Source organism: Nipponia nippon, unplaced genomic scaffold, assembly GCF_047370975.1.
Source record: "Nipponia nippon isolate SJK-2023a ecotype South Korea unplaced genomic scaffold, ASM4737097v1 scaffold_15, whole genome shotgun sequence".
NCBI lineage: Eukaryota > Metazoa > Chordata > Aves > Pelecaniformes > Threskiornithidae > Nipponia > Nipponia nippon.
The window spans coordinates 4,089,672-4,108,967 of record NW_028262331.1 but is presented as its reverse complement, the minus strand read 5'-3'; the positions used below and the strand labels follow the sequence as shown (position 1 = coordinate 4,108,967).

The 19,296-nt window shown below is 37.7% G+C and overlaps 1 protein-coding gene across 4 annotated transcripts in view; it reads right to left on the bottom strand.

Annotated features, from left to right (window-relative positions):
* Positions 1-19,296, bottom strand: part of ZZEF1 (zinc finger ZZ-type and EF-hand domain containing 1) — a 60,096-nt gene that overhangs the window by 8,531 nt on the left and 32,269 nt on the right. For 3 of the 4 annotated variants that reach the window (XR_015703442.1, XM_087751626.1, XM_087751628.1), the window contains exons 31-50: positions 18,688-18,807; positions 17,664-17,825; positions 16,885-17,014; positions 16,485-16,623; positions 16,112-16,277; positions 15,266-15,528; positions 14,075-14,247; positions 13,354-13,501; positions 12,660-12,799; positions 11,940-12,217; positions 10,684-10,858; positions 10,013-10,145; positions 8,112-8,308; positions 7,409-7,528; positions 5,948-6,136; positions 5,494-5,594; positions 4,825-4,960; positions 3,383-3,742; positions 1,364-1,507; positions 322-490 (exon numbers count right to left, since the gene is read on the bottom strand). Coding sequence is in view for 3 of the 4 variants with exons in the window: in XM_087751626.1 (XP_087607752.1) it covers positions 322-490; positions 1,364-1,507; positions 3,383-3,742; positions 4,825-4,960; positions 5,494-5,594; positions 5,948-6,136; positions 7,409-7,528; positions 8,112-8,308; positions 10,013-10,145; positions 10,684-10,858; positions 11,940-12,217; positions 12,660-12,799; positions 13,354-13,501; positions 14,075-14,247; positions 15,266-15,528; positions 16,112-16,277; positions 16,485-16,623; positions 16,885-17,014; positions 17,664-17,825; positions 18,688-18,807 (3,443 nt within the window). In the remaining variant the exon portion in view is untranslated. The remainder of the gene's footprint in view (positions 1-321; positions 491-1,363; positions 1,508-3,382; positions 3,743-4,824; positions 4,961-5,493; positions 5,595-5,947; positions 6,137-7,408; positions 7,529-8,111; positions 8,309-10,012; positions 10,146-10,683; positions 10,859-11,939; positions 12,218-12,659; positions 12,800-13,353; positions 13,502-14,074; positions 14,248-15,265; positions 15,529-16,111; positions 16,278-16,484; positions 16,624-16,884; positions 17,015-17,663; positions 17,826-18,687; positions 18,808-19,296) is intronic. The other variant, XM_087751627.1, reaches the window with a different exon arrangement.

The following is a 19,296-nucleotide window of genomic DNA, read 5'->3' as shown; positions in this document are numbered from 1 at the left end:
AAGTGAATATCGTGCAGAACAAGGACTGTGTTGGAACAGAATCAAGATTAAAATTTGTTTCCAGTAGCTAAGTGCATGCTTTGACTGAGGCATGGAAAAAAAAAAAAAAGGTCAAGTAGCAGAACAACAGATAAACCTACTTTTAAGAAACAAATGCAAGAGCAGCACATCAGAGCAAACAGACTGTGACAAGAAAAGGATTCCCCCCCCCCCATCTCAGGAACATCTGCGTTTAACTGTCATCTTTCAGTAGTTTCTCTCAAGAGTCCTGGATACCAGCAATATCCTATACATTTGCACTGTAAAACACTGCATATTCACCTGGAAGCTCAAAATCATTCCATTTCTGTGGAGACCCACTGAAGCTGTGCCGGTCCTGCTGGAAATCACTGCTGCTGGACATGAGCAACTCATCACAGCCTTCTTCTGTATTACACTGAGAGTCAAATTTGATTGAGAGGTAGATAGCACCGGGAATGTGAACTTTATCCTGAGAAATAAACACATGGTCTTTGTATACTGTAATACTATATTATCAAGAAGCCACGTAACTTTCACCATACAAACAAGGGAGATATAACAAATATTACAGCATCTCCACAGGGGAAAAAAAAGTCTTTGTTATTTTTATCAGGAGCTAATTTAACAAATGTAAAGCATGGTCTATTTTTGCATTAGCTGTTAGGAGTGTAAAAATTAATTGCTAGCAATGCTTTGGTTTTTTAAAAGCTGTAATCATTGCTGACATCGATCTCATTGCCAGAACCTAAATGTTTGTATGCATTTTAAAAATAAAAATCAGAAGAGTCAGAGCTACAGTGAAGTTAAAAAACCCAGGACTGCCCAGCGGCAATGATTACTTAGCAGAATATAGTAGAAAAACGCTTTCAAACAACACGAAGAAAAGAAAATCAGAAACTGTTTGTGTCAGGAGAAGGTAGTCTAAAATGAGAAATACAAGAAAAAGGACTCCACTCCTAGCTTTCATCTAGGAGCACAAGGAAGTAACAGGCCAAGTGAAACAGACCTTTGGATGAAAGGGTAGAAATATTTGCTCATTAAGGCCCTGAAACCATTTAAGTACAGGATCTGCTTCAAACACATGTGTAGTAAAGCCATTTAAGTCATTCACTTTCCACATGATTGAATTAGGACTACATTAAAGTGTCTTATTGAACATATTTCTTACAGGGCAAGGCCTCAGTCATTTGGCATCAGCCTCTTCAAAAGCAAGACTGAAGAGGACATTTCACAGGTGCTTCAAGCACAGAAGTCCCACAGGTATACACATGCAGCATTAATATTTTTCAACTCGTCTTCCAGTCGTGCAAATCCACTGCACTGTAATACATGTATAACTTACCTCAAAATTAGTATTGTTGTTATAAGGATGTTTGGATTCACGCATCTGGACTGCCATTCCGGGTTCCTCCATGAACTGGCAAGCTGTCAATGCCATTGTTCCTAGCATGCTCTCACTGCACCCATGCAGTACTTTCTGTAGAATCTGGGGAGAAGCAACACCTCATGTAAATACAATTTGCTATCAAAACAACATTTACAAACTTACATGCTGATGACTGACACAGGAGTCATTTCTAGCCACACAACATTTCAGAAGAGAGAATCGAGCTACTAGCAAGAAACAAGACAACTTCACAAATGATGTCTGCAAGTGTCATCTCCATAAGTGCAGAAGATTTTACTCTGTCCTCTGTTCCAGATCTTTCAGTCTTTATCTGATAAAAACATGGCATCTATTAGCTACATCTCTTTCCACAAATGCTAGAATCAAGGCTTATCTATAAAGTAAGTAACAGTAAACTAAAGCTGTAAACAACGAAGATAATTTTAAAACAACATTGTTAACATAATAAACAGACACTTTTACCTTCTATACCTACAGGTTTTGATTTGAATAGAATACGTCACATGTTTTAGCCTTCAAAATGTAAAACGCCATGTATAAGAAGGAATGATTAAGTATCAGTTAAGTGGCTACAGTGTTTGAAAGCACTAAATGCAAGAGCTGGGTCTTTAAAAATACAAGTAAGTGCCATTTAGTCTACCAGGACACACTAAATGATAATTCTGAACAACCTGAGTCTCCGCTTTTTCTTATTTTTCAAAAGTGCACAAAAGCTCTGAATCGGGAGTCCTGCTACTCGAGGCCCTCTCCAGGTCATTATAGCAACCTATTACATCTCTTCATCTGCAATTTTCTAACTCCTCCTATAAAACGTAATGCAAGATCAGACAAAAGGGTTCATTTCCACGTCAGCCAGAAATGGATTTCTTGGGGGAAAGGAGTTTAAAAAACAAAGCAGTATGTAGCATACTTCCCTGAATGCATTCTTTGCCTCCGCACACTTGCGGAACAGCCTAAGACAAAGGCTACGCTTTTGTATTTAATATGCCTTAACAGATATTTATTCTATCAGTTCATCCTGTCACTTTCTGACCTATATAAACACCCTGTGGCAACAATTTCAATGACATACTGTGTCAAGAACCAGTTCTTTTGGTTTGTTTTGGACCTGCCACTTATTACCTTAATCTGACACTCCTTTGTTTTCTTACTGGGAGGGCCAGTGAATAATACTTGCTGTTAACTTTTGTATGCTGCTTACTGTTTTAAAACTAGAGAAAGAGGAACAGACTTTTTCATTACTCCTCCTCCCTCAATGCCCCCACAGGGCAAAGATCCAGGATGAAGAAAACTAGTTGGTTCCTCATACTGAAGTTATTCCACGGCTATAATAATCCCTGCCACTCTTCTTCAGACCTCTTCCAGTTGTATTGCCTCTTTTTTTTTTTTTTTTTTAAATGAGATGAGGGAGTCAGATCACACGCTGTCGTTCACATGAGAGCATACTAGTGGTTCAGTGGCATAACCGTGCCTTCTGTTTTATTTTTAATTCCTTCTTTGAAGATTCGCAGCACTTGATTTGCTTCGACTGCAGTGAAGCATTGAGTTGACATTTTCATTACAACATTCTATTATAATTCCAAGATCACTTCCACCACGGTAACAGTCAGCTCATCAATGGAGTAGCAGGTATTACGATATACACGTTGAAATCTAACAAAAAGCAGCTTTCAAAACGGACTGCCTATTTTACCAATTTCACTACAAGATTTATTTTCCCATATAGCTCTTTCATAACTGAAGACTTGTCTCCACGGAGCTAGTTTTTCCATTTTCTGTTAACAAAATCAGTACATTAAGACACTGACAGATTCCAACTGCTTTTTCAGAACTAATTTAAATTTTGGAGTTTCAACTTAGTTTAAAAAAGGTACTGCAAGTATTTTTGTTAGTCAGAGTCTCATGGCATGTAGGCACAGGGCTTGTTCACATACATAAATGAAATCCACTTACTTTTTCCCATAGCTGCTTTTCCTCTAGCTGCATAAGCATGTCCAGTATGTATGTCATATGGGCTGGGCCACTAAGATCTAGGATTTCCTCATTTATTGCCACATCATCTGGCCACTCAGCTAACAATGATGCCAGCACATGCCTGGCATAAAGAACAGCAGTTGCCTCATTGACGCGATACAGGTAGTCCCTCACAGCCTTTTTACTTCTAGAGTCCAGCTCCTTGTGCAGGAGTATTGAACTCTTAGTGCGACGTTGCTTGGCATAACTGAGCTGTAGATCACTCTCTGTGTTGGTTATCAGCTTCTGGGCGACCGGATTGGTTTCTTCTGTTGCTTTATCACAGAGCGCAGGCTTTGACTGCAAAAAAGAAACGCAAGTTTGAAAACAGGCTCTCAACAATTTACTTCCTTATGTTTGGATATCTGACCAGTCCATCAGACTGCAAGCTGAATTTACAAATGAATTTGTCTTTTACATACTGAAAATCAGATGCATCAAAGAACACAAAAGTGTGATCTCTCACGCACCTACAGGGACAGAATTCCTTAAAAAGACTGTTTATGTCAACAGACTTCACTATACACTGATGCATACATGACTGTAGGCACAAGCAGAAACAGTAGTTAGAATTCTAACCAGAAGCGTTAATTTAAGCGGACCTGCAGAGGTAAAGCAACAAAGTGCGTGCTATTTGTGACACAGAATGAGGCAAGTTGAGAGGGACCTTTAGAGGTCATTTGGTCCAAATCCGACTTAAAGCTAAGCCAACTTCAAAACTCAAGGCTTTGTCCAGTTAAGTTTGGAGAATTCCCAGGGGTGGATATTTCACAGCCTCTGTATAAGCTGTTGTAAGGCCTATTTTTTTTTTCTTATAATGATGTGAAACTACTTCAGGAAGCCCTTGATCCAGTTTGCTATGCAACTGATAGACAACTGCGCTGGTGATATCACACAGCCAGGAATCAGCACCCAAAATAAATCAAAGAGCTGTGGGACCATGCTATTGAATGCAAAACCTCAAGCTTGCAAGTGTAGTGTCTACTTCACACAAAAAATTCATTGTTTCCTTGTTCTGCTGAAATTACTGTAAGATAACAATAATATGCTAAAAAAGTAACACTTGGGCATAAGCTTACAGTAATTAGATACAATCTCTCCTGTATAAGGAGGAAATTACAGCCTGCAATCACAATTTGTTCTCCTGACCTGAGAATCAAGTTCTCTTGCTTCCTTAAGGAAGAAATTACAAGGAAAAAATACTCGCTTCTTGTTGTACCTGCTCATTCATTTTGATGTAAAACATTAAGAACAGATTATTTCAGATGTTAAAAAAAAAAAAAAAAAAAAAAATCTCAGGTTTGAAGTTACTAAGCAAAACTGAAGTTATTCAATGCCTAAATTCATTATTTCACAACTACTTTTTGTGGAGACGTACGTACCAAACAGGGTAGGATGATCATATCTGTATCGACTGCTTTTGAACTTTGCTCCTCCAACCTCAAACGCTTGCTGGGTTGCCATTTCTGAGCCAGTGTTCGGATCCTCTCATCTGTTGTAATCACGTCTCCATCAAACCTTAAAGGAGGCAAAAGGAAAAAAAAAGCCCCACAAACATGTTTTGAAAGTAATGCAAACTAAATTAGTGCAATTAAATGCAAATTAATCTTCCCACCTTCTGTTTTAGAAAGGTTCATTAAACTCTACATATTTTTATCATATTATGTTAACTAGCTTCCCTGTTCTAACAAGTCAAATATTTTACATGTTATAAAATTGTTCATCTCTGTGAGAACATGGTGGCTCCACGACATGCTTTGATTACAAGAAGCCACGTGTAAGCTCTCCATTCTTCCTCAGTTAGGATAATTTAGAGACATAGTAGATCTTCATATGGGCGTCACCATATTGAAAAGAATATGCAACGTATTTCAGAAGATGGTGACTTGTTTCCATAAATACAACTTAGTAGGAGTTTATTTCCTTACTTTTTCACACATGAAAACCAAATCGTATCCTTGGAACAATTTCTATTCGGTACCTATTAGATTTTAGCTTACCACCCACACCTAGTAACTTTGTTTTTCTGCTGGACTCAGTCGTTCACATACCTCTTTTGAACCTCCAGGAAAAAAGAATCTGTTCTTTTCATTTGCAACTCATACATGGCTCGAAGAATATGGAGAGGTGCATTAAGTGCATCATGTGTCATCTGAGCAAGGAGAAGAAAAAAAAAAAAGATGACATTACAGGGGAAAAAGAAAGACAAGTTTCTTTAAGAATGACCTAGGTATTATTTTCCCACTTACCATCTGGGTCAGAGAATTAATGAACATAATATGTGGATTAGTAAAAATGAAAAGTAATTTAGCAAAAAGCTTTATAACGATTTTGTAGTGTTCATTACTGTAGTTCTAGTTTATTTCCTTTAGATAACAATACATTGAAATCATAGACCCATATTCTGTAAATTTAGAAGAAAACCAGCCATATAAACTACCAGCTATGTTATGCAACTAGCAAATTCACTGTAACTTCAAAAGAGGTAAAATTAAGTTTAAGTACCAAGAAGCATATTTTGGTGGCTTCATCCAAACCCTCCAGAGGATCAAGTTTGTTCTGCTCTAAATCAACAGGACCAACAACAGGTTGCTCCACATCTTGATCTTGTTCCCTTTCTTCCAGTTCAGTATCATCACGTTCAGCCAGGGAACTGATCTCTTTCTTTGAGGAATACAGCATTATTGACAAAATCTATACAGAAAAGAGGTAGCATATGGTGTGACAGCTGTAGATATTATTAGTGTATCTGCAATCAGCATTTTATAAGAACATTATAAGACTTGGACAGTGGTTAACACATCCTACTCTAAAAAGAATCAGCAGCTAAAAAAAGAAGAAAAAAAACCAAACACACACACACAAAACACAAACCCAAACCATTTCCCACTTCACAAATGAGTTACACCTTCCAGGCTGCTACAGAGACTTAAAGTGATTAGCCAAAAGTGAGGAATTAATTATTTAACCATTTCAGTACATCAAAGGTTTGAGGATTCTTAGACAAGAAGAGAGCAGAGGTGACTATCTCCAAAAAGCCAGCGACGCCCCTACACACTCTCCTCCTTTGAAAACATACCGTTGGCTTCAGCACAGCCAACACCAGTAGTACTCGTAACAGGAAAAAAATAATGCTATGTACTTCCTTCGTCCTCCAATTTGTGTCAGCCTCAGTTCTGAGGATTAATGCAGGCAGAGCTCTGGCGAGACATTTTAGTGCTCAGAGCAGAACATTCATTTGGTACGGTGCTGCCCGAAGGGGAGGAAGGTGGGACACCTCTCTGAGTCAGGGCTGGTTCTCTGGCTGCAGGTCAGGAGGCAGCAGGATCCCACAGTCCAGATCCAATTCTGCAGTATTTCTAGCCAACCCCTTGGAGCAACTTTTCAGAGGAATTTCGGGGCATTACACTTTCTCTCTCTTACTGTTGCTACAGTCCTAAGTATGAATTAAGACAACTCTCGCCTATGATAAAACATAACTAACAGTTGAACCACACTTATCTTCCAGCAATTAACTAACATTCAGAAAGAACGTGCCCACAGGCATATTGATCGCCCCACACTGCACTGCAGTAATACCTTGTACATGTCAGCAAGTAACGCAAGTAAGGTTTTTCTTTGAGATTAATTATTATTTTTTAAATTGAAGAATGGCATTTTCAAGAATAGTCTAAATAAAATTCATAAAAGAAACTGAGTAGGTGATTAATGTCTCATCTTGCACATTTCTTTCAAATACATTTGGATTAATTAAAATCAGCTCCTGCTTTAAAGAAGTTAGACTATTATCTACACAATTATGATGGACAGAGAAAGGCAGATTCAGGGATATGGTTAAGTGAACACTTTTATAGAGACTAATTAGAAATACTCTTGAGACTTTCTTCACAAAAGGGAAATGCAGTGCCATAACCTTTCATGCCACTGTGTGCAGCTTGACTTTTTACAAAACGTAACTTTTCTTACCTCCAAGTCTCTGAGAAGCCAGGTCTTACTGAAGCCAGTTCCTTTGCTACATTTCTTCACTAGAAGCTTGAGCAAACCAGATTGAAGAAAGGCAGCTTGGATCTCCTTAAAGCCATGGATCTACACACAGACACACACAGATAAGTAAGTAAAAAGAGAACGATGCATCACAATGCTTGCAAGGCCTTATCACACGGCCTCAGATGAATTTCCTGCCCAGACAAACTACATTGAGAATCTTTTTCTTTCATTTCCCTAAAAAACCCCAAAATACAAACCATACTTCAAATACCTTAAGAGTATCATCTATGACACACACACACAGTAGTAACTGGGTATCTGTTTTGTTCTGACAGTCAAAAAAAAATACAGATCCCCTCTTCAAATACTTCAGGAGTAAGAAAAGGCACAAGTGAGCTTCACTCCATAAAGTGTTATCCCTATAAATTTCTTCTTCAGCTTTCACGAATTGCCAGCCCCCACAGAGGAAAAGCGATCCAACTTCCAACTGAGACTCACGAATGCTATTTAAAGCCTAGCAACATTTGCAACCCCCTACAGACAGGGGATAAAAGGAGCCAGCTGGGAGAGAAATGAACTTGTGTTTGTTCCCCAATGTGCTTAGTCAATACCCAAGTTCCTGTAGTGCAAGACAGAATGTGAACTTTTATTTATTATATTCTACGTGTCAGGCAAAAGATACCTTAAGTGTTCTGTAAAGCCCCTTCAGAGCGAGTGACAAGACCCAAGTTGCCTCCACTGCCTCAGCATAGCTACTGTCCATGCTGGTTTGCAGAAGGTGAGTGGATATAAGAACAAAGTGCTGGAGGTACTGTCTCAGCTGGGTCTGGGAATCACTGCCTTCTTGTCCACATTTCTGAATCAACTGATAGTCTTTTACTACAAGAGAGAAAAACCACAATTCACTAGGTTCATCTTAAAATGTTGTGAAATCATTTCTTACCGGTAGGTATGAGTAGGCTGAGACATGGACGTGATCCATCCGTGAAGCACATTCTAATAACCACAGTTACATTAAAGAGACTGTAGAAAAAACACTTATCTGCTTTGCTGTGGCAAAATTATATTCTTGTACTGAAATTATCTCAGATTCATTGAATAGTCAAGAAAATACTTCATTTTTCAGTGCAAGTTTAAAAAACCCTAGGTAACTTCTGGCAACAGCTGATTGTGCATATTTGCACATAAACAGTACAGCGTACAAAGCAGCGCATGTTGTACTTTACAATTAAAATGGGGAAAATTCTGGCCTGCAATTGATATGATGAAATAAACCTTGCTGAACTTACTGTTTAAAATGTCAACAGTAAAAAAAACAAACCAAAACAAAAAAGCTTTTATATTCAAATTTTTCTTCAATATAAAAAAGCAGTTCAGTCTGTTGATTTTTCCAAGTGTCTTTTAAAGAACTTCAGTAGTCAAATCTTAGGACAACCTTTGCTTTATTAACTTCACAATATTAGGTCATGTATGCCAAAGCTGAAAACCCTTGCTCCTACAAATCCAACTGATTTGTTATATGTTAAATGTTTAGCTTGGGTAGCTTTTAAACAAGGTGAAAATACAGGAGAAAAATTCTCTCTGGTACAACGAATGGGACCCAGGAGGCAGCATCTAGCTCTGGGTTTTTGTTGTTGTTTTCTGGTGGGTTTTGTTGGGTTTTTTTTAATAGCCTTTAGACACCATAATAGCCAACACACTCTACCGATGTGTCCTAGATTGGATTATTCTAAAATATACAGACACATTTCCTGGAGTGTACACCATTTCATGCTGTATAGCTCTTTTTACATTTTTGTCTCAAAGTTTAGGGGTATCCAAACTGTTTTGACAAGTTCTTCCAGACGGAAGGAAAGCAGAGAAGATAGACTACTGACATTTTGTAAAGCACATGATTAAAGAAGTTAGGCCTGTCCTCACGGCATGCTTTTTTTACAGGGTCAGGAAAAAAACAGCCAACACAGCACCATTTCAGAAGCAATCAATCGATAATGGGTATGTTTCTGTTTGTTCTTAGTCTTCATTTGCTAGTAGGTAGCACATCTTGCCCACAGTGGGAACAGGCACTTCATAAAAACGCAGAGTGTTTTTGGAGCAACAAAATGGCCTGTCCCAAAAATGTTCAGGCTCTGAGTACCTTTCCTTTACATAGCAGGACCTAACTACACAGAGGCAGCACGTGCATTTTTTAAATTTGCAATTGTTTTAAAACATTAAGCACATGTCTGTAAAGGATAAGACACAAGCAGTAAGCAAATCTCAAAATAAAAACAATTGCTTAATCAAAGGCCTATTTCTGAGATTTCTCAATTAATAAAATGGTCAACAGTTTCCTAAATCCTTTTCTGAATAAAAATAAGTGTTAAAGGTTTAAAAAGAAAATTAGTCTCCATAATCTCTACTGCAGAAGCTTCACAATTTGATTTAATCTACGAGTAGAAAATCAGGCTACTTACTAATACCGAAATTCAAACTCTGCAGACCTGCATCAAGTAGTCTATTTAAAATATGCTTTTGGGTATCCATAAGAAACTGTAGGGAAATGCTCTGTGATTCTTTGATAAAATAAAAAGGTCACAAAACCTGTTTTTCTCTTTCGGGTTTTGATGTCTACTACAACTGCCCTGTTCTTCTCCGTGAAATGCTTCAGGATGATCACGTTATGAGGCTCATTAGCATTATCCATGTACACAGAACGAGTCCCCATACACAGCACCTGAAATCGCAGCAAAAATTTCAGTTACGGTTTGGAATACTTATTTGTAAATACACAGTCATCTTTTATATTGGTTACATTTGCTTATACTTGGTATTGCATTGTTTAGCTGAAAAATCTGCTCGCTGCCAGGTATTTGCTGATCTTTAGAAAATGGCTGTTCCTTTCTATAAAAGAAATGCCTACAACAAACAACTTAATGCTACATAGGCAATATATCAGAGTTATGACTATCAAGAGTGAGATTGATTTGTTTCGCTTGCATAAAAAGCCCTTTTTGATACTCAAACATACTAAGCTGGTTTTCTCAGGATAGTTATAAGTAGCACTCAAAGAAATACAAGGCAAAACCAGCTACATTATTCTTCATTAAATAAACATTAATTGTGCGCAAGTGGAAAGATGTGAACTCTGACATACACCATGTTTTGACAGTTTATAATAGATGTCCCCAATTGATGAAATCCATAGTGTTTAGAAACAGAAACCTAAAAGATCTAACCAATTTTGCTTCCTTTAGTATCAATAGGCCACTTACCTCAGGAAACCCAACCAGCACCAATAAAGTGAAGATATTGGTGTGCTTTAGCTGGAAGGGCAGTTGCTTAATGCAATGGTCAGTGAAAGCAGCGATCACATTATGCCACTGCGCAGAAGAGTTCAAAGATCGAAGAATATCTGCCATGGAGCTTGCCCAGTCCAGACCTACACGACTGGAAAGCAAGAGCAGTCTGTATTAGGAGGGCTGACTACAGACTTACCTGAAACTATTTTTCCTCAAGACAGCATATCACTGTTAATCTGTCATAGCTATGACTTTCATATCATTACATGACTGTTTTTCCAAATATTTGAAGCTTTCACATCAGCTGACATATGAATTCTATTTTGTTTTTCATCACTAGAGCATAAATACTACTCTGTTTTCTTAAAGGGTTTACAGTCCCAAATCAAAGTGTGCCTGAACATTGTCACCTTTAATTCCTAATTTTAGTTAAGAGCTCAGAAGTTTTTCTTTGCACAACAGCAAGTGGTTTATTTCCCACGTACATGACTATCTGCTCTCTTTGTGGACTACACAATAATCTAGAGATTGTCCTCCTTGCTCTAAAGTTAGTCATTGAGAAACATCTTTCCCTCAGCTGATCATCTGGATGTTCTGCCTTTAAATTTCATATGCTTTTCTATTTGTTTATGAACCTTCCCTGTAAAACATAGCTACAATGAAAAATAACACTGTCATATTTAACAGGCATGACATTAATCTTAGAATGCTTGAGAGCTTTCTCAAGATCTTCAAAATGGAACATCTGCCCTGCCCCTCCTTGCTGTTCCCAGTGCAGTTTTACTATACAAAAACCTCTCTCTCTAATACTCTCAGATAAAAGGGCCAGATCCGGAACACAGCACTGGTGATAGTTACCACATGACACACTCTCCACCTTTCCCAAGTTACACAGGAGATATGTAACTCAACGGGAGAGAATTAATGTCATACACAAAAACACAGGACTGTATTTCGGTTTTTCTCAAAGTTTCCAAACCTTACTTCTTCCACCATAACATGCTATGTAGGTAAGCACAGGAAATTAAGCCACTCTTCAACAGACGGCCTTCTTTTGGAAGGAAATCAAGAGATTCTCACTGCAACAAGGGCCGCAGATGCTAAGCCCTTCCGATGATCAGGGCGCAGGTTTAATCGAATTTCTGTTAAAAAGGCTCTATGCATGAGGCACACATAAAAGAAAATTAGTATTAGTCATCAGAGAGTAATACGTTTAAATTAAAAAGCACCTGTCTAAACACACAGCTCCCAGACTGAACAGAAGATGAGTTGTCTTCCAGCCTTCTGGCACTGTAGACCCATCTCCCGCAGCAAACAAATTATGTTTGGCTGAAAGGACTTTAGCCACTGCAGCATCCACTTCTGCAGGCATGAGTCTCAGGATTAACTGCCCCAGAAGTCCCAATGTTAAATGATAAGTTTCATTTAGGTGGCCAGCGTTTGAGATCACAACCTGAAACATCAGTGGAAGTATTTGTTCCAGGTTAATCAAAGACATCGTGGAGCCCTATGGAAAAAGAAAAATCTCAGTAAGGCAGGGAAAGAAAACAAGAGTTTCAGTCAAAGTCATAGCATATATAAAACTCTTCTGTTCTAATTCTTTTTCAAATGGGACAAAAGGAAATGAGAAACTAGGTTCCTACTTCTGTTGTTGACCTGTTAAGCTGACCTGACATGTAAACCTAAGCTGATGGTTTAAACTTTGCAGCTGTTGAACAGTTAAGATAGACTGCTTTACAGGTAAATTAAAATTCCCTTCCCTCTCCCCCCACACAGGAACGAGCCCTTACATTCCTCAGTAATATGAAATGTCTTAAGACATTCTAATTCGCATTTGATAACACGTAAGCAACAAGAGCCCATCTCCCACATTTAATTCGCTAGGAATTTTATTCATGTTATTTGTGATATCTAGAAAACTACACAGATTGAAAGTAAAAAGAACTAACTGATCTGAAAGGTGGTAACATAGCTGCCAGCAGTCCTAGAATCCTCTTCTGAGAGCATTCAGCAAACACTTGTTCCTGGCTAGGTATTAAAACCTTCTCTGCTTGCTTCTGGGCTGAATCCTCCACGAGGGAGTCATCTGCTTTTTAAATTAAAACAAAAGAAGAAAATCCCCAAAATTACATTAAAAATAAAATTTTAAAAAGCGATAGCTTAATTTTTATAATTCAAATGTTATTAAAATTTGAAAAGCAAGTCATTATAAAAGTGTATAGAAGATAAAAAGAGATTTACACCACCTATTCAAAAACATAAAGGACAGAACTACAGACAGATCCATTTACTATCATAATTCTAACAATACTAGTCTTTAATAGAATAAGACACTTAACTTCTGGTTCCAAGTAGGTAAGAATTCACAAGTATTGTGTTAGACAGGAACTATAATCTCTATACATGGATATATGTCCAGTGGAATTCTACTCGGATTTCTAGAATCCTTTAAACCCATTGCAAGGTAGGAGTTGTTCAAAGCAGTATGCTTGGCAGGTTTTTACAAGGCAGACAGCTCACTTGCATTAAAGACATTTGCAAATACACAAAAATGGAACAAAAGGAACAAAAAAAAATACAGCTCTTTGCTCTGCATATGAATGGATATTTCTGTGACAGGGAAAATGAGAAATAATCTTTTACCTGTTGGAGAAACATTATCATCCACAGACAAGTCTGACTCTTGTCTCAAAACAGCTTTCTTTGCAAAGGCAGCTTTACTTTTACTTCCTTGTTTTTCTACTTTATCTTCTGCAGGAGACTGGATTTCACTGTGAGCATCTCCTTTCCCCTAAAAATAAAACAAAGACGCTAAAAGATTAAAACAAAACTTAATACCTGCAGAAACAGCCACAGAAAGAAGCAGCCAGTCATCTGCCTTTGACAAACATTTTTCCTTGAATTTCAAAACCTTTTATTGGTTAAGAACTTGTTGATGTATACATGTCTTAATCTTCTATACAGTGAAAATATATTTTTCGATTTTGCTCGTATCCCTGTGAATAAAATTATTACACTGTAATAGTTCTATAAACTGTAGGAAACTCGTTCTCCTACCTAAACAGTGCTAACTAGGGGAAACGACAACCCTTTGAGAAAGAATGTCCTTTGCCCCTTCCCTCCAACACTTTTGTGAATCAGTTGCCTGTAAGAACATAAGGTGATGCCTTCGTCTTTGATCAGCTGGATCTAATAAAAAATGAACCAACCATCCAACAACTGTTCTCTTGCCCTCCAACTTTTACCTACAAATGAAATCATTACTACCCATTATTTCAGTTACAAATCCAGAATAGGATGTTTAAGCTTCCAAAGAACGCACATCTAATTGGTATCAAGGGTTCTGTAAATAATGGGTACTTACATTACAATGCATAAAAGAGCCTGTGCTTGGTTTCTCATCTCTTCCCTTCACTGCTTTATCACCAGTATGACTTTTTGGAGCACCATCTGTGGGAGGACTGACTGAAACAGTGTTGTTCTCTGAGAAGGATTCACCTTCTGGTAACATGCAGAGGAGAGCTAAATTTTTCAGACCTGAAAGGAAGAAAGTTATAAAAGCTAGTTAGCTGTTGAGTGGCAAGACAAGCAAAAAGCAGAACTGAAACATTTTGAAAGAGAACTGCAAACTTCCCCTCACACACTTCTTTTGAATATTGACTCCATCAAAAAGATGTTCCCTATCATGTTCACTTAGTTATGTAGTTCCATTAAATAATAGTGATGAACAGGTGGTGACATTTTCCATCTCAATAAGATACCATCAGGGTAGAAGTCTTATTAAGAAAGTGTTAGAGATACCTCCCAGTGTAAATTATGAAAGATAAATGAAATTTGACTTAGCTTTTAATCTTTTGACCACTTAAATATCTATACAATAAAACTGTACGTTACAGATTACATAATGAGTATGCATAAGTATTTGGTGGTGGTGGTATTTCAGCTGTATTAGAGCTGCTCAAAAAAACTACCAATAAACTTATTTGAACTTGAGTCCAGAATTTTTGATCCATTCAACATAGGTCTCTATTGTATCACCCTATTTTCTGTAGTAGGTCTTAGTTCACAGAAATCCTCATCTCCAGACAAACGGACATCATCCCCAGAAACTTATCTCATACCACAAATAAGGTTAAAAAATTCTTGCCAAGAGATGCGGAACAAAAAAAAAAAAAAAACCACAAATATTTTCCACCAAGCTACTTGCTTCCCTTCAAGTCCTTCAGTTGTCAGTAACACATTAGTAGCAGAACATGAAGCTATATTGATTGATCCCTTTACAACATCTAAGATGGAAAAAAAAACAACCAAAGAGTTGCCAAGTTGTCTTCAGTATTTATGTAAGCATAAAATTAATTTTCTCAAGCACTCTATTTTCCATGTTCCAGTGACCCTGAACGACACTTGTTCTACATTTGCTTTCTACATAAACAGTTTTGCTCAGTGAAGTACACAGTAGCTTCCCCTTTCCTTTGGAAACTTCAAAGTGAGTAATCACAGATTTTTCTGACACTTGCTAGAAACCATTGTTTCAGTGAAGGAGGAGCTGACTCACCTTTTCCGTGCTGTGCTTTCATCAAGCAGTCTCCGATGAGCTGTATACACTGATGTTGCAGAACTCTGGCATGACTGAGGACCTGTGAATCTAGTTTCTCTCCTTCTACTTCCTCCCCATTTGCCAGATCTGCACTGTAGAGAGTCAAAGCTGCAAACAACAGCCAGGAATAATTGTGGACATAGGGCTGGATGAGCCTCTGTCGGTCACTGATTCGAATAGTCACCATTGGATACACTGTGATGCTGTGAGTGGGCAAGTGACTGAAAGAAGAAGGTACATAATTTTGAAATGTAGCTGCTTTCTTGCTGACAAACATAGTTGGCAACACACGACACCTTTACAGGAAACTACGAAAAACCCAACACGTTCCAGAGTTTCAAACTGTAGATCTTCAAGTGCTTTAAACTGTCAGAGCGTCACTGACTTCAGTAGTGCTCATTTAACAGAACATGAACTGTCATGACAGCTCCTGCTCTAGAAATGAAATTTTTTTAAGATCTTTGGCGTCAAGCACTGAAACCTATGTTGTCTAACCACAGCACTGTGCATTTATTCTATCCTGTCATTCAGGGTTGATAACTCTCCTTCGGCAGCCTTCACAGCCATGGCTAGAAAACAATTGCTACTAAGTTACTGCAGAGGTTGGGGCAGGTTTCCAAACAGCAGAAATTTTTCCTAAACTGGTCCTATATTTGTTATGTTTCCCTGAAGGACACCAACTAGATGTTCTGATGTCAGACACAACCTTGTAGGAAGCGACGTGAGAACGACTGACTGTACTTAGTTGCTAATTATCACTTTTCTGCCAAGTGAAGTGGGGGAACAAAATCGTGTATTTAATACCTGTCAGAGTATTTCTTTGCGGAATAGCACCCATAGCAAAGGTCAAAGTCATCACACACGTTGCAGTTCATTCTCCGACCTATGATAACTCCTTGACAGTGGTCACAGGCATACTCCACGTTAACCATTTCATGGTCATCCTCATGTCCTTCAGGTTTAACTCCACCTGTAAAGAAATATTTTAAGATTTCCCTGTAAATCCTTTTTGAGAAAGGATCTTTCTTAATTTCAAGTTCACGTTCAGATTAGGAAAAGAAAAGCTGAACATTTCTAAAATATCCAGAAGTGTCTTTCACTTTATTTGACGTATCACTTAGAAGACACTTTTTGCCTTTGAGTATAGGGTTTTGAGGGGTTTTTTAATGATTCTTACCAAGAAAACAAGTTTTACACAGATCCATGTCATTGCACTGCAGACAGCGGTAGCGATGCCATGGTGCAATTTCATCACAGCCATCACAGGATATGTCCACATTTAACAGGTCACAGTAACGAGCAACAAACATGTGCATCTAGAACAATAAATGGACACCATTTACTTGAGTATTATTTTCTGACTTTGAGAAAGCTCTTTTTAGACAGAAAGCAGAACACTTCCCCTGCCAAAAAAAGATGGGGATCTTTTAATCATTTTAGACTTTTGAAGGCCTACACGGAGCCAGGGATCCAACTAATGAAAAATCAGTTTAAGTCAGATTCCTGTCTCTCCTTTATGCTTTTAAAAGTCTCCTATTCACCCCTTCTGCAGATAAATAAGCAAATGATGAGGTCACCTTTCTCTGCTTCTCTGGGTCAGCTTGAGCTATCTTTTCATACCAGGTCTCAAACATTACATCCTGACATTCATCCATCCACTCACAGTTTTGCTTGTAGTCTGCAATTTCATCTTCTTCACTCCACTGACTAAAAGAAAAGCAAGCTCAAAATTAAGTTTGAATGCAACCAGGTTTCCCTCTAATATAACGTAGGATACTTTTTTTTTTTTTTAAAGAACAAAGTGCTATAACATGCTAATAAAAACAGAAGTCCAGTTCACTTGGTTAATAAATGACCGTACAGACACCTGCTTCTTCCCTCTGTGACAAGTTCTTAAATATGGGGAGCATAATGCAAAATCAGAAAAATCCACACTTATAAAACTACTGTTGGTAATGCTGGCCGATCAGATGAGAAATTTTAAAAGCCTTTTAGCCTTTACATTTGCTCACGTTTAGGAAGTACAACTACTATAAAGATGAAACATGCAGGTGTTAAAACATTTGATATTTATCAAGACAAGAAACAGCACTATCTACCTCCTGCTACACTGCTAAACAAATGAAATGTTCCAGCAGTAATCAGGTTAAAGATAAAATTTTAATAGTTTTTGCACTAGTAATGCTGCAAAAATTTTCAAATACTTCAGTTAAGCCCTTGGATACTGGCCAAAATTTTGCCATGCTTGCTAGTCGTATTTTTACAGCTTGTTCCAGCACAAAGTTCAGGAGCCTTTCTTGGTAAAAACGGTATCAATAGTTAGTACCATGTGCAAGTTGCATTCTTCCTGACTCACCAAATGACACTGTCATGAGTACTTATGTTTTCTTGTGATGTAGTCATAAGAAGATGTGGTAACTGAATCTCAACAAAGAAGGAAAGATCGCTTGGTTCCCAACTCATATCCAAAAGGTGAAGGAGAGTTGTCTCCACACATGATAAGGCAGGAAGCAATGATCTAAATAAAAAACAAGACAACAAAACGTGACTGCTCTAACCTAAAGCTGAAATTGCATATTTGGGGATTAAGAAGGGGACAATGACTGTACACTGATTTCCAGGATTTACTCTGCATTAAATTAACTATGTGGCAGAAACTCAGGTTTACTAATGCATAAACTTACACAATTGAGCAAGAAGCATAGCCAACGCAATTTGAAATAAAGATAGTATCTTTTATGGATTCAGCTGAGATAGAGCTTATGCTATTGCCTGAGCATTAGCAAGAGGGTCTGTCTCTTCTCTGCAGTACATTTTCTTGACATTTGCAAGAACTTGTTCTCTTTGAAACCTTTGTCGTGTTCAGTTGAAACTAGACAAAGGACTTGGAAGTTATTGGCAGGGAAACAGGACATCGCAGTCACAAAATTCTCATTTCTTTAGGACACCTGGCTATAAATCCCAACAATTCTAACCAGGATGCTACCAAAACATGAGCTTTAACATTAAAGCATGGTTGCAGAATTGTGATATTTACTGTGGCATTACTCTTACCAAAGTATTCCACAACAAATTTGCTATTTCTAGTATTTTACTATTAAGCTTCAGAAACATATTGCAGAATTATAACTACAAAATGCTATAATAAGTCAAAGTTTTAATGTTGATAAATTTATTGTGCTTTCCTGCATAGTATTAATAAAAAGGTAACTTGGCTTTTTTGATCACAAGATCAAGGTTCCTTATTTAGTTCCGTAAACAATGTAAAGAATAGTCAAACATAATTAAGACAATAAACAACAAGTGACAGGGGAAGAGGTGAGGAAAAACATTAAAAAAAAAAAATGTCTCACATAAGTAATGCAAGCAAGGTACTGTACCTGTCATTAATAGCACTAAATCCCTTCACAGAATTTACCAGGAACAAAACAAGCTGATAATAGGACTCTCGAATCTCTTTGTGTAGCTCGGCACCACAGCCTTCCAAGTTTCCAAAGTAGCTAGAAATTAAAGACTCAGTTTAGTAGTCTAGAATTCACTGCTACATTTTAGGTAGCATGATTTGTGCAAGTTTTACAAACAGACAATCTTTTAAACACTCCCCACAAGTGAGAAGGATGTTCATTTTGTTTAAAATGCAGTCTGCTGCTTTCAAAGAAAAATAAAAGAATCCTGTACCAGGAATAAGAAGTTAAGAAACAAAACAGGCAAAGAGAATATTCTCATGGCACTAACGAAAGAACATTCCTTCAAATTAAAAAGGTGCTTTATAAAAATCTAATCAAGATCTTAAAGGAAATCAGTGCACTGCAAGAGGACCATAAAAAGCTCTTGACAAGTGAGAAACCAGCCAACAGAGTTCAGATAGCACTGTCCAGACACACGATAGAAATCAGACCTAAATTCACGAACCAGAACAGCATAGTATTAGCTCCTGCTTTGAGATAGTGCTTTCTAGTTGTAGTGCTTTCTAGCTGTGCATAAAATTT